The sequence below is a fragment of the Enoplosus armatus genome, chromosome 2 (assembly GCF_043641665.1).
Source record: "Enoplosus armatus isolate fEnoArm2 chromosome 2, fEnoArm2.hap1, whole genome shotgun sequence".
In the NCBI taxonomy this organism is placed as follows: Eukaryota; Metazoa; Chordata; class Actinopteri; order Centrarchiformes; family Enoplosidae; genus Enoplosus; species Enoplosus armatus.
Window position 1 is genome coordinate 15,567,011 of NC_092181.1, and position 13,293 is coordinate 15,580,303.

General features: G+C 44.1%; 1 protein-coding gene across 1 annotated transcript; it reads left to right on the forward strand.

The window, feature by feature from the left end:
* The first annotated feature begins 242 nt into the window (after positions 1 to 242).
* n4bp2 (NEDD4 binding protein 2) lies at positions 243 to 12,850 on the forward strand. The gene is made up of 16 exons (XM_070924246.1): positions 243 to 574; positions 1,570 to 2,581; positions 3,178 to 3,302; positions 3,507 to 3,595; positions 4,020 to 4,096; positions 4,225 to 4,365; positions 6,034 to 8,744; positions 9,167 to 9,252; positions 9,893 to 9,938; positions 10,204 to 10,427; positions 10,557 to 10,681; positions 10,806 to 10,932; positions 11,061 to 11,237; positions 11,466 to 11,634; positions 12,590 to 12,713; positions 12,805 to 12,850. The coding sequence occupies exons 1-16, from the start codon at positions 322 to 324 to the stop codon at positions 12,848 to 12,850; spliced, it is 5,532 nt and encodes a 1,843-aa protein (XP_070780347.1). The 5' UTR covers positions 243 to 321.
* Positions 12,851 to 13,293: the final 443 nt, after the last annotated feature.

A 13,293-nucleotide genomic window follows, 5' to 3' on the forward strand; every position in this document is an offset into this window, starting at 1 on the left:
ACACATTACATTGCTGCTTTTACTTAATTACTCAAACCCAAACCATGTGCTGGGACCACCTTTTATTTTGAAGTCACTGTCAGGAGTTCCGGTGTTAACCTCCGAGGCGGACTTGACACCGTCTATATTTTCTCATGTATTTCCACCACTTGGAGTGCTGTTAGATCTCATAACCTTGAGTTGGGGCACTTTGGTTACTCTACTCGACACTACCGTAGCATGTCTTCAGCTCCAGGCCACCGTACCGTAGCTCCTCAGCTACTCACTTAGCTCCGTGTAGCCGCTAATGAGAGCAACCGGCGGCTACAGCTCGTCCACGGAATGCCTCGGAGAAAGAAAAACGGCCAGAGCCCGGCCAGAGTCCCCAGCGGGCCGCCAGAGGGGGGAAGCCTCGGCCACAGCACGGGTTACCGACTACCTCAGGGATTTGACGGTGCAATGGCGAACAACTTTCCATCCAGCACCTCGCTCTCCAGCTCCGTCAAAGAGACAATCGTCACAAGCATGCAGGAGATGTTCTCACACCTGGACCCTGAAGTCATATACATCGTGCTGTCCGAGTGTGATTTTAAAGGTAGCACTAAACACGGAAGCCCACTTGTCCAACCTGCTGTGAGACTCTTGGGAATGCTATGTAGTGCAACTTTGCTAACCAGTTAGCTGGGCAGCTTGTTGGTGTATTTTTGACAGGGTTGAAGCATTTTACCACACGAGGTTACTTTATAGTGGAGGTCCCATATGTGTTATCAGTATCAGCAGTCATCTAAAACTGCACCTTGTATTTCTTGTTTCACCAACACACGCACCCTCTTCTACCTGTTGTACCAGTTTTAGATGAGCTACAGAGTTCACGCACATGGCAGTAAGGGTCACCAAGTGATTCTTATGTCAGGAAGGCAGAATAAAAACTGAAATAGCGGACAAAAGCCATCAATTTCTTTACAGTGCATTTCCCATACTCTTAAACTGTTGACTGATAAAAGAGTAAAAGCTTGCTCCAGAGCCCGAGGGGCACAACGGCAAGAAACCATGGCATGTCACTAATCCCCTGTTAGATGACTTTGAGTCCTGTCTGAACAGGCATAGTAATAGGAGTACACAAAATTACACAGAAAAATCTATAATAGGTACCTGCACTGCACTAATCTCCACTGTCATGTTTAAAGTCCAGGATATGAAGGGCAAAGGTGACAGTGGAGCTATGTTGCAACTGAGTTACAACTGAATAATTCTCATTTATGTTCATTTCATTAACATAAACTGTAACAGCACTTATCCAGAGGGCACTTGAGTCCTTAATTCCTAAATCACCAATTGTGTTGTTGTTATTCTTGTCACTGTAATGGTATGTATGAAATGGTATTTATCATTTTTGTGGGTACGGCCTGTTTTGTTTGGTCTTATTGTTGTTTTTAATGCACTTTATGTTTTTACCGCAGCTCATGTGAGCTCATGCAAATTCCTGGCAAGCAAGTGTTAAAACATTGAATCATGTGTTTTAAATGTGATATAGTAAAATGATTCTTCTCTTTTTCTTAGTTGCCTGTGTTTTCTCTGTTTGTGTTCTAGTTGAAAATGCAATGGACTCTCTCTTGGAGCTGTCTGTGGCTGCTGAAGTTGCAGCTCCTATACCTTCTCCTGTCTCTGGTTTTGAGCGCACTGCTGCAGCCCTGCTCAGCCCACGCCACTTTTCTGAACCCAGACCAGACTCCTCCAAACCATCACAGTGGCCCTCCTCTCCTCCTTCCACAAACCTCCTGACGGAGGACCTGGACCTGCTAGTCGATCAGGAGCTAGAGACACTAACTGCACAGCAGCACGTTAAGGAAGAGCACCACAGCAGCCAGTATTTGTCCTCTTTCCCTCCACCACCATTCCCACAGCAGGTCCTTCCTGAGCTGCTTCAGTCCAGCCTGCAGCCTGGGTCTAGAGGGCCCTCTGTTGAGCAGCCAGGCCCAGTGAGTGGCCTGGTAGAGCATATATCTGGAGCTTCCTCTCCGCTCGACCATCTCAGCACTTGGACAGAGGGGATCGCTGAGGAGCAGCAGTCAATGGTGGACTTCACACATCTGATGAAAGAGATGCCTGCAGACAAGCCGAAACCTCCTTTGGACCTGGCAGCTTCAGGACGTCCCTCGGCTTTCCAGGTGTATAAAAAGCAAGACCCATCACACACTCCCTCAGACAAGGCTGGGGCCATGCCGTCCAAAGTGATAGTCGGAGGAGCAAGATCCAAGTTGAACATGTTGAATCAGGAGCCGCTTGGCAACATACCATCACCCTGGAACCTGGAGGCACCAGTGTTTTCTCCCCGTGTCCATGGAAACCAGGGGCCAGCATTCATTACCCCTGTGGCTCAAACGCCTTCCAACTGGCCCAGCCAACCCAGGCATGCCTCTCCCTGGCTGAGTCAGGGCCCTGTCAGCCAAGCACCTCTCAAACCCTCTGCTACTATTCCAAAGTCCTGGGCCCTGCCTGTTGCCCCACAGCCTCCTGCCCAGTACAGCAGGCTTCGATTGGAAGGCAGGGTCCTTGTGCTGCTGCGTGGTGCTCCAGGATCTGGCAAGTCAACCTTGGCAAGGTAAGAATGTTGGGATACTCTAAATACCAAGCTGTTCAGAAGTGCAGTTTTTCAGTTTGCATCACAGCTACAATTAGAGTGGAGACTATGGTTGCATGCCAGTAATGCCAGAATAAGAAACAAGCATTAATTGGAAAGCACTCATTTGGCTTGAAAACATACTAAGGCTTTATAACAAGATTGTTCACTCTTGTTATTTAGCTGTTTGGAGTGAAAAATGTACTTTGGACATACAAATCATGGACATGGTCAGACCAGTGTTAACAATGTTTAAGTTACTACAGTTGTCAGCTCTGTGTGTAGCACTGTAGGCCCTGTTCAAATCAGATGTGTTTTAATCAGGGCAGTGAATATTTGCTAAACAGATAGCTACCTAACAAAATCACATTATCTGAATGTAAAATAGATCAGATGTGTCAGTGGTGAGATGATTAACCACAAGTTTTCTCCAAAAGTAGTGTTCAAGATAGCAGTGATCCATTTAGAAACACCATAACAACCACTGTTGCCCAAGAGTCGTGGGCTTTTACTACAGCAATCACAAGCTGTGCTACATCACTTTAAAGCTGTGTGTGTTTATCTGTGTGTGTCTGCAGAGCCTTGATAGAACATAACCCAGGTGGAGTTAAACTGAGCACTGACGACTATTTCACTCGCCATGGAGAATATCGGTTTGACCCCGCTGCTCTGGGGATGGCCCATGAGTGGAACCATAAACGAGGTAAACAACACATACACAGTTGTTATAAGAAGTGATGCAGCAGTAGCAAGTTAAAGTTCCTCTGCAACCTTAAAAGATTTTTTTATCTTGTGTAATTGATTGCCATTGTTTCCCTGTAAGTGCTGTGTTTTTTGACCCCAGTTGCACTGAAACAACATTTTTTTTCTCCTTTGCTGTCTCTCTTGTGCCAACTTTATTCCATAGCCAAAGAGGCTTTTGAAAGGGGCGCTAACCCCATCATCATTGACAATACCAACATGCAGGGCTGGGAGATGAGACCCTATGTGGTTCAGGTCAGTCGACTTGCCTGCAATACATAAAGCATGTTAACCGATCTCACATGGCTGATTCTGCTGTAGCACTAATTGCTCTGGAGAAGAGGTTTATAAAACACCTTTTAAATAGCATCTAATTCATGACACTTTAAATGGGTTCAGACTTGAATAAATGCAGTCTCCTCATTCATTTGAATGAGGCTATTCTGTCTGCACTGTGTATTGTGCATAGGTTTAACGCAGGGCTGATTTCGGTCTGAACTCCCACTTAGACTAGACTTTTGTCTCATACCTCTGTATGTATTAACAGTGACAGAGGCATTTTATTTCTAAAATAAATTTATTGTGGGATTACATAACATTTGAGGGCTAGCTGTTATAACAAGTGGCTGGACATGGTACACAAAGCCACAAAGAGTAACTGGTCCCTTCTCTGTCCTAGGCCCTAAAACATGGATATAAGGTGTTGTTCCGAGAGCCAGACACCTGGTGGAAGAACAAGCCCAGAGAACTGGAGAGGTGAGAGAGGTGGAGGAATTACAGTAGCACTTTTTGCACATAAAGAGCTAAATGCTGTCATATTTTTGTATATTCCGGTTGTGATTTCTTGTATCCGTTTGTTTGTGCTTGTCTATATGCATATGTAGACGTACCTCACATTATGTGCCGGTGGAAACAATCCGACGCATGCTTAATGGATATGAGCGTTTCGTCACAGTCCAGTCCATCATGGGTTCGCAGATGCCTGAGTTGAAACAGCGCCTTGTTCTGGAGAACAGAAGCTCACAGTGAGTTTCACCCACAAACGTTTGTCTTGAAGACAAGACATTTGCTTTAACTATCTGTATCACATTGTGTTTGGATAAAGAAGACCCAGTTATGACTCACATATCAGGGAGCAGCATCTAATTTAAGAGTCCATGTGAATATTCTTGAAGTCACGTAATTCAAACAGCAGATGTTGTGCTGAGGCACCTCCTGTGGTCACTCTCTACACATTCCATTTAGAGGCACTGTCAATGTGGAATACTGCAAAACTACCACTAAATTAGTTGCAAGCAACACAACGTGTTTATATGTGGACGAGATTATAACTGTGGGGTTAGGAAATCATGTTGAGTGACATATTTTGCAGCTGAAATGCAGTGGAATTGTCTGTCAACTAGGGATGCACAATATTTAGATTTTTACTGAGAACTGATGATTTAGACGAGGAGTATTCAACTAAAATTCGAAGAGGTCCAGTTAGAGAAAATTTCCTCAAGCAAAGGTCCGGAACATCATAATGTCTAACTTGCGTTGTGATTTAGTGTGATATATATTGAAGTAGCCTAGTAGTTGTATCAACGTCTGCATGTAATCAACAACTGACTGTTGATTCAAATCAAATAAAGAAAGTACAATTCAAAAACATTTTGACAATATTTATAGAGATATGTATAATGTTCTTCTCTCATTAACTAAAAGAAGGGCTACATTTAAAAATATAATAGAGAAAATAAATAAAATAGCTTTTGAAAAATTGTGCATCTTAAAATAAAGTGCTTAATTTTAGAAAAACATAATAAAGTGTAGCAGCAGCTTGAGATTCCATTTTTCTTTGTTAACTGTTTCACATCTTGACTTAACAGTCTCAACCAATTTCACAATAAATAATGTGTCTCTCCCTTTCGCTCCATCGTCTCTCCGTCTTCTCTCCCTGTATCGTTCACTCGTCTTATCATCTGTCACTCGCCTCTCACCGCTCTCGCCTGTCTGTATTAAAAGTCGCAATGTTTATCGCCTGAAAAGCACAGATTTGATTGGCTGAGTAGCATCACGTGGGCTGGCGTAACTCGTATGCAATTGGTCTGTGAGTTTTCTGAGCCGCTAAACCGTAAGCAGTAAAGACTAGAAAAGCTGCGCCGGTTAAAATAGAAGCGCATCGTCAAAATTTAAAATCCCTTAATAATTTATTGATTATAGGTCCGGGTCCATTTTGGACAGCGTCTGGGTCCTTACTCGGGCCGTGGTCTGCCTGTTAGTGACCCATGATTTAGACCCCTTGTATCATTACATTTCATTTCACTGCAGTGCCACCATGTATCTAGTTTCTAGTTTTTGTGTAGAAAGCACTGAACTCAAGTGTCTGCAATAAAAGAGAGTACACATTTCTCAAAGTTGTTGAAAACATTTTTTATTTAATTTGGGATATATTCAAATAATCTAGTCTTACGTTTCTTTTCACTTTAGATGGTTCTCCGTCACTCTGTTCTTCGTAAATTCTTTTTTACATATTACCTGGTAGAAAAAGAAATACCTCATTGTGGGTAAAATCAATGAACATGTACATTTGTACACATCTAATGAACATGAATCACCCAAATCATTGGGCTAAATCAGGCATAATGTTGGCATTGTGTACCCATCATTAATTATGTTAATTGTACCATTCATATCTCTCTTGTTTTCTCCAGGATGGTGTCTTCTAAAACACCTTGTCCTGACCTTATAGGGCAGCCTGGATTGACGGAGGGATGTAAGAAATCTCAGCTGTTCTCCTCCCTTCCTGATGTGTCCTCTATTGGTCGTTCAAGTGAGGTGGGAATTCTGGAAGATGGCAGCCACAAATCTACAGAATCCCTCAATTTCCAACCCACTGCACGACTCACGGAAAACCCTGAAATGTCCGACAGAGACGATGATATGGATTTGGGGGAATTAGATTCTGAGTTGGATGCCCAGTTAGAATTGAATCATCCAATAGGAGATCAGAGAATCCCTGACTGTATTGTGGAATCGGTGATGAACGATGATCATCGTGGGGACGAAATGCCTGTGGCTTTCTCTGAGTCTATCGGACAAAGAGTGAGGAGAGAAAGACCAAGCAGGAGGTCTGGTTTTGACAGGTTGGAGCCTGCAGATGTGGTGAAAGACACTAACCAACCAGATAGTAAGACAAAGGAAGCGGAGGCAGAAGTGGTTGAGGTTGTGAGGGATGGGGGAGAGGAGGGAAGGCCTAAGATGTTGGATTTTGTTGGAGATTGGCCTTCTGAAGGGTCCCTTGAGCAGCGACAGGTGAGGACAAGAGAAAGACATAAAGAAGGAAATGGGAGGAAAGCTGAGGGTGTGTCTCAAGAAGCTAACGGAAATGAAGCGAAAGTGCAGTCAGGACCCAATGTAATAGAGTTTCAGAAGCTTCTTGATCTGATTCAGACGGGTGTAGCTGCCATTCAGACCGGCTCTTCCGGTTTGCCTTCCCTTTCCCAGAGCTCTGGAGAGGAATTGGAGAAAGAAGAGGAGGCAGGTGACAGGTTTGACAAATCCCATGGCAGTAGATCCAACATTGAGGAGAGAGAACAAAACATGAACAGCAGCAGAGGCGAATTACCTGACTGTGTGTTAGACTGGAAGGTAGCTGACTCTTGTAAGGTCAGGGAATCAAGAATTGATGACTTGGAGGGACTTAAAACTGAAAATGAAGCGAGTTGTATCACAGGAGGGACTGATAATGTGTTGGACATTGGCAGAGAAACAGAGTCTGTGGATTTGAAATCAACCGACCCAGCAAATCTCCCCTCAGCTCTCTCTGCTGATTCACTAGTTATCTCCAAAACTGTGGAGGCCAATGTGTGCCACGATGGAGTGGGAAGCCACAGTATTGAAGGTGAGGTTGGTACAGAGTCTGGTGCTGGTCACACTGATATGGACGCAAATAGCTGCACAGAGAATGGCAGAGAGACTCTAGCTGAGGCCGATGGCAGTCATATTAGTGATGTGTGTCTGACTCCTGTGTGTGAGGGTTCTGTGGAAGCAGAAAGTAGTGCTGTCAGTGGAGGCAGTCAGGAGAGAAAGCAGCGTCAGGGTCGTAGATCAGGTAAACAGTGCAAACTAGCCCTCACCTTTACTCAAAACTGCCCAGCTTCTCCCCAGAATACTCTCGATTGTCCCAATACCACAGTCCAAGATGTAAACAGTAGTCACACAGAACCTAATTTTAATCTTAGCTGTAACACCAGCCTTAGCCTCAAACCAAACTTTGACCTTTTCACAGAGTCCAAATCTGAAGCACACCTTCAGCCTCCTTCCCCACCTCCTCTGGTAGACACAGGCAGCCCCACCCAGACAGAACCTCAAGACTTTGGCCTTCTTTGGCGTCTCAATCGTCAAGACAGCCCCGATGAAGCTGTCGTGACCCCGTGCAGCCACCCTAGTGACATCACAGTCCTGTCTGGAGACTCTTCTCGCTTTGTGCCCGAGCTGTCCTCTGCCACTTCTGCAGCGGTTGCAGTCCATCCATCTGGCCAGAGAGAGGTCCCCTACCGTGTGGTGCATGAGAAAGGCACACAGGTGGAGGAGAAAGAGCTCGGTGCAACTCAAGACCGGCTTGAGAGCCTGCGCATTCTCAGCCGCCATTTTAAACTGGTCAGTTTTGATACATTAGAAGATCTGTATGACAAATGCCATCAGGACCTAGAATGGACCACCAACCTGCTGCTGGACTCTGGAGAGAGGTTCTTCAGAGATGAAGATGGTGAGAAAGAGCAGGAGGATGGTGCTGGGGATGAAGACCACAACACATCCAGTCTATGTGAAGCTTCAGGCAAGGCTGTAGAAACCAGGTTATGTCCTGATGTGTTAGATGAGCATCACCCTGAAGATTGGCCAACTGTGTTTGAAGAGGGGACTTGGCAGTCAACCTTAGGGACGGTTAGTGAGTCTAATGAGAGCTCCAATAATACTGATGGGCTAAGTTTAGGAGGTGCAGCTGTTCCAGATCATCCTGATACAACCTCACACTTAGAAAAATCTCCTCAAACACAACTTTGTCTGCCTCAAGCAGTAAATGACGGAGAGAGATGTGGTAACACTGAACACAAAGTGACATCAGAAGCTGACCTAGAAGGCGGCGGTCAGGTCGGAAGCTTTGACGATGGAGTAATAATCGAAGAGTCAAGGACTGAGATCGAGGAGGAGATTGCTAGCATGGACGAAGTCCACCGGCTGCTGCAGGCTGAGCTGGACGAGATGGAGAGAGAGGAAAGGCAGAAGGAGGAGAGGACTGAAAGGAGGAATTTGGAGGAGAGAAGGAGCCAACACCTGGATATTCAGAGTGTGGAGCTGAAACTGCCCACTGAGCTGGCGCTACAGCTAACTGAACTGTTTGGTCCTGTCGGAGTAGACCCAGGTAACTAACACACAGGTGTCACACTGAAAAATACCCTTTTCAGCCACTTCCTTTGATACTCAAATGACAATGCCGGCCTGTACGCTTTCAATTAACTAGGTGGCATAGAAAGGGATGAGATGCAGTTATTCATACAAATGTGGATACCATCACTCACATTTGGAAGTAGTTTTCTGAAGAATAAGAATAACTTTTGACAGAAGGTTGAACTCCTTCACAGCTCCACACCTGGCCAGTTGCTGCATAATGATCAGATTGTCTGGTTTGTAAAATTACATCTGACAAGACATGCATTTGAAGCATACTGAGGCCTTTAGTTTCATTAATGAATTGCTGCACCAATAAAAACAAATATTTTTATATTTCCCTGGTACTCTGAACTGACATAAGGGTATCTGTCCTTTCCGGTCCACAATATTCAGGTACATGCTCCACTGATGACTATACAGTGCAGATGGACTTGAACCTGGCTAAACTGCTTCACCAGAAGTGGAAGGAAACCATTCAGGTGAGCTCTTTAAAGCAGCTATAATTAATATTTTTATAATAACAATTTATCAAATCACAATGTGAAAGTGGTCACTCGTAGTGGTGAACCCATAGAGAATTATCACCGAACATGCAGCTCCCTTCATCTTCATGTGAGTTTAGGTTCCGCTGATTGTTTATCTGTCCGGCCCACAACTTTACCTTTTTGGTTCACTCTCATCTCTCTCACAGCACCGTTTTCAGCCTCAGCAGGCAGCTGCTTTCAGTGAAAAAGCTCTAAAAACCCACTGCACACTACCTGCTCAGCACCAAACAGCAGACACAGTCATTATACAGCTAAAGAGACAGATATTTCCCTCAGGAATTGGTAGAGACCAAAAGGTTTAAGTTAAAAGAGAGTGAATATTGGTCTTACATTCACTAGGTGGTCAGAAACATGACTCCAAATGAATGATAATGTTGCTCCATCACTGTTTGCTAAGTTCATATTAACTTGAGATGATAGGTCAGTGCTTTCTGCTGCACCCAAGTGGCCAAAAAAATCAGGTTTAATATTTAGCATCTATTCTATGCAGTTATCAGTCTACCAGTTCTATCAGTTCTGATTTACTGTGTGTGAGTCTCTGTTCGTTAAATTGACGGAATATTATATTTTACAGGAAAGGCAGAGACAAGCAACTCTTTCCTTTCACTTGCTTCAGGAAAGTAAGTTCACACACACGCACGCACACACACACACACACACACACAGCAGTTGTTTAACCCTGAATATGACTCATCCACATGTTAGTTTGGGTCTGAATTCAAAAGCCTAATGAAGCCTGCAATTAAGATTGAGAATGATGCTCTATATACTGTTGTAGTTTTCCTTTGTAACAGTGTTAAGCCCTATTGTCCCTGTCAGGCAAAGAACTACTGGGAACAACATTTTGCTTCACAACCATTGAATGTCGACCTCTTGAATGTGTAGGTTCAGCACACTGGGGAGAGTCACAGGTGGCCAAGCCTGGGACACGAGAGCGGACACAGCCAGCACGTTTCCTGATTAGTGCAGATGGTTACGCGTCACTGGACGGCCAACCAGAGGCCCATGCTCAGATGCCATTAATGGACCACTGGAATGTGTCCCACCCACATGTCTCTCTCAGGGATATTATAAAAGAGGAGCAGGCTTTGCAGGAGAATGTGGAAAAGGTAACACACACACACACACACACACACACACACACACACACACACACACCCGCTGTACCTGCGGACTGCAGTATATCCTGGCTTGTTGTTCTCTGTTCTCCACATCCTAACCCTTGGTCCTTCTTTCAGACCAGACAAAGTCGTGCAGACCTCGACCGGCGTGACGGAGCCGCCCTGTTGAAAGAGAACCAGCTGTACTCCCTCTTCCCCACCATTGACAGGCATTTCCTCCAGGTCATCTTCAGAGACCACAAGTGAGAAAACAACTTAGAGAGACTGTATTAAAAAAAAAACAAAAAAAAAAACTTATGTATCTGATGTGTTGAAGCACTGTTCTATACTCCTGACCAACGTGTATATGTGTTTATCTTTGCGTAGTTACAGCCTGACCCAGACAGAGCTGTTTCTCCGCTCTCTTTTGGACAATGAGCCTGTTAAGACGGTAGTCGCCCCAGAGGCACCTCAGCCCGACCACCACCGAGCAGCCAGCAGGGACAGGGAAAAGGTATTCACAAACGCAGGCAGAGAGAGAAGCTATTTTGACAATGATTGTATTACCTCACATTTTGTGATACATGGTATACCACCCTTAATTAGCTGTCTGTATCACTCTGTCCCTTTTTGATTTGTCAGAGGCAGAAGCCCCTGGAGTCGATCGAACCAGACTATCAGGATACGGAGGACCCTGAGTATGAGGACTTCAGGGCCGAGGCCAGCCTACAGAGGAGCCGACGGCACGAGAGTTTCACCAAGGCTGCTGAGGCCTTCAAGCAAGGACACAAAGAAGTGGCCTCATTTTACGCACAGCAGGTGAGGAGCTGAATGTTTTACTCTAATATTTTCACCCGTGAAGCTCTTTGTAAGTATTTTGAAATGTTTTTCTGTTTTTATTTAATAAACTGGGTGGGGGTAAACATACTGTACATTGTTCTCATTCAGCTTTCCTTTTGTTTGTTTGTTTGTTTAGAAGGTGCAGCTCTTCTTTTATTGATAAATTCTCAGCTCACAGTTAATTAATTTGTATCGCCTATATTGTAGGGACACCTGCACGGCAAGTGGATGCGTGAGGCCAATCACCGTGCAGCAGTTCAGATTTTTGAGAGGGTCAACTCATCGTTGCTGCCCCGCAACATCCTGGACCTCCATGGGCTGCATGTAGATGAGGCCCTGCAGCATCTGTCCCAGGTCTTACAGGACAAAACCACGGGTAATGAACAATATACTGTACTGTATACAAACAGTGTGAGTATAAAAGGAGGACGAGAGAGAAAGTTTGGCGTCTTAATGTTAGACGACAAATCTACATTGTAGGTCAGCATTTTACACTGTGTCAGGTATTAATATATATTTAAATTCAAAGGCAGGGGTAAAATGAATTGGATGTTGGTGGGCTGCTGGTGAACATTTTTTTTCCTTCAAATATTTTCTTCTGACCTTATTAAAATATATTGAATTGAAACAAGTATTGCAGTGATAACCCTTCCCTTTGCCACATATTGGGCTTACACTGTTGATGAGACAGATGATGACAAAATACAGAAATTACCCTAAAGCATTGTTATTACGCCAAATAAGAAAATAAGTAAATAAATCGATTGCATTTAATCATCAGTTTATGTTTAATGTTTATAAGCAATTCTTGTAAAAACTGGTGAAAGTCATCAAGGAATCAAGCTGATATAACGTGTGTTTTTACAACTGTATAAGAGGACCCCAAACAGGACATTGATTTTGGTTTGATTATGGGTAAGGGTCCAGTTGTGATTCTTATTAACAGGTTGGGTCTGGAATAGATTTAGAGATAATTGCTGGTTGGTTGGTTTCTGAGCTGGGTGGGTTTGCATAACAGTGTTGCAGCTTGAGTCTAGACTGAAACTAGGGGCAACATTGTTACGTGGTGTACATGTAAATCATGTGAGGGATCAGAAGATCCAACAAGTACGCTTGCAGAAGTTTCCCCTCTGTGTGTGTGTGCTCGCTGCTCCTGTTAACTGTTAACTGTTAACTGTTTTCTCTCTCTCTCTCTCTCTGTGTGTGTGTGTGTGTGTGTGTGTGTGTGTGTGTGTGTGTGTGTGTGTGTGTGTGTGTGTGTGTGTGTGTGTGTGTGTGTGTGTGTGTGTGTGTGTGTGTGTGTGTGCCTTCTTTGGCCTCTTTCTGTGTAGATTGTGAGCAGGGTCTGTGTCGACCTCAGCTCTCTGTCATCACAGGAAGAGGGAACCACAGCCAGGGGGGCGTGGCCCGCATCCGCCCCGCCGTTATAGACTACCTCACCAACAAACACTACAGGTATACAGATCAACACACACACACATGCTAAACACACATGCACAACATGTTCATCGACACCCACCCTTTCTCCTATCTCTTTATCTCTCAGGTTCACTGAGCCAAAGCCAGGTCTCGTGTTGGTCTCTTTGAAGTGAGAAGAACCTGGTTTATTGGATTAAAGATGCTACGGAGGACAACACACAGACACACACTCTCTGTCTCTCTGTGCACTTCTACAACGCCTCCTAAACAATTATTACAGTATACACAGTATGTGACACTCAACCTCCTCGTTTCTTACTTCTGTCAGTCAGTTTTGGTACTTTTTTTTTTTCCTACTCGTCTCTCTCTTTTTTGTTCTCCGTCAGTTATATAGCTGCCACTTAGTTAAATTGAGGTTCATTTTAGTTAAATTCAGTCTTAATCTTAATTCCAATCTTGATAAGAATTGTTCTTCTTCTGTGTTTTATGAAAGACAACTGCATTGGTGTGAGATATTTTTATGTATGTGTAAAGCTACAATGTATGTACATTTTATATTTAAAAATGTTTTATAGTGTGGTGTATTTTGCTTTTCATTAATCATTATGCCTTTTAA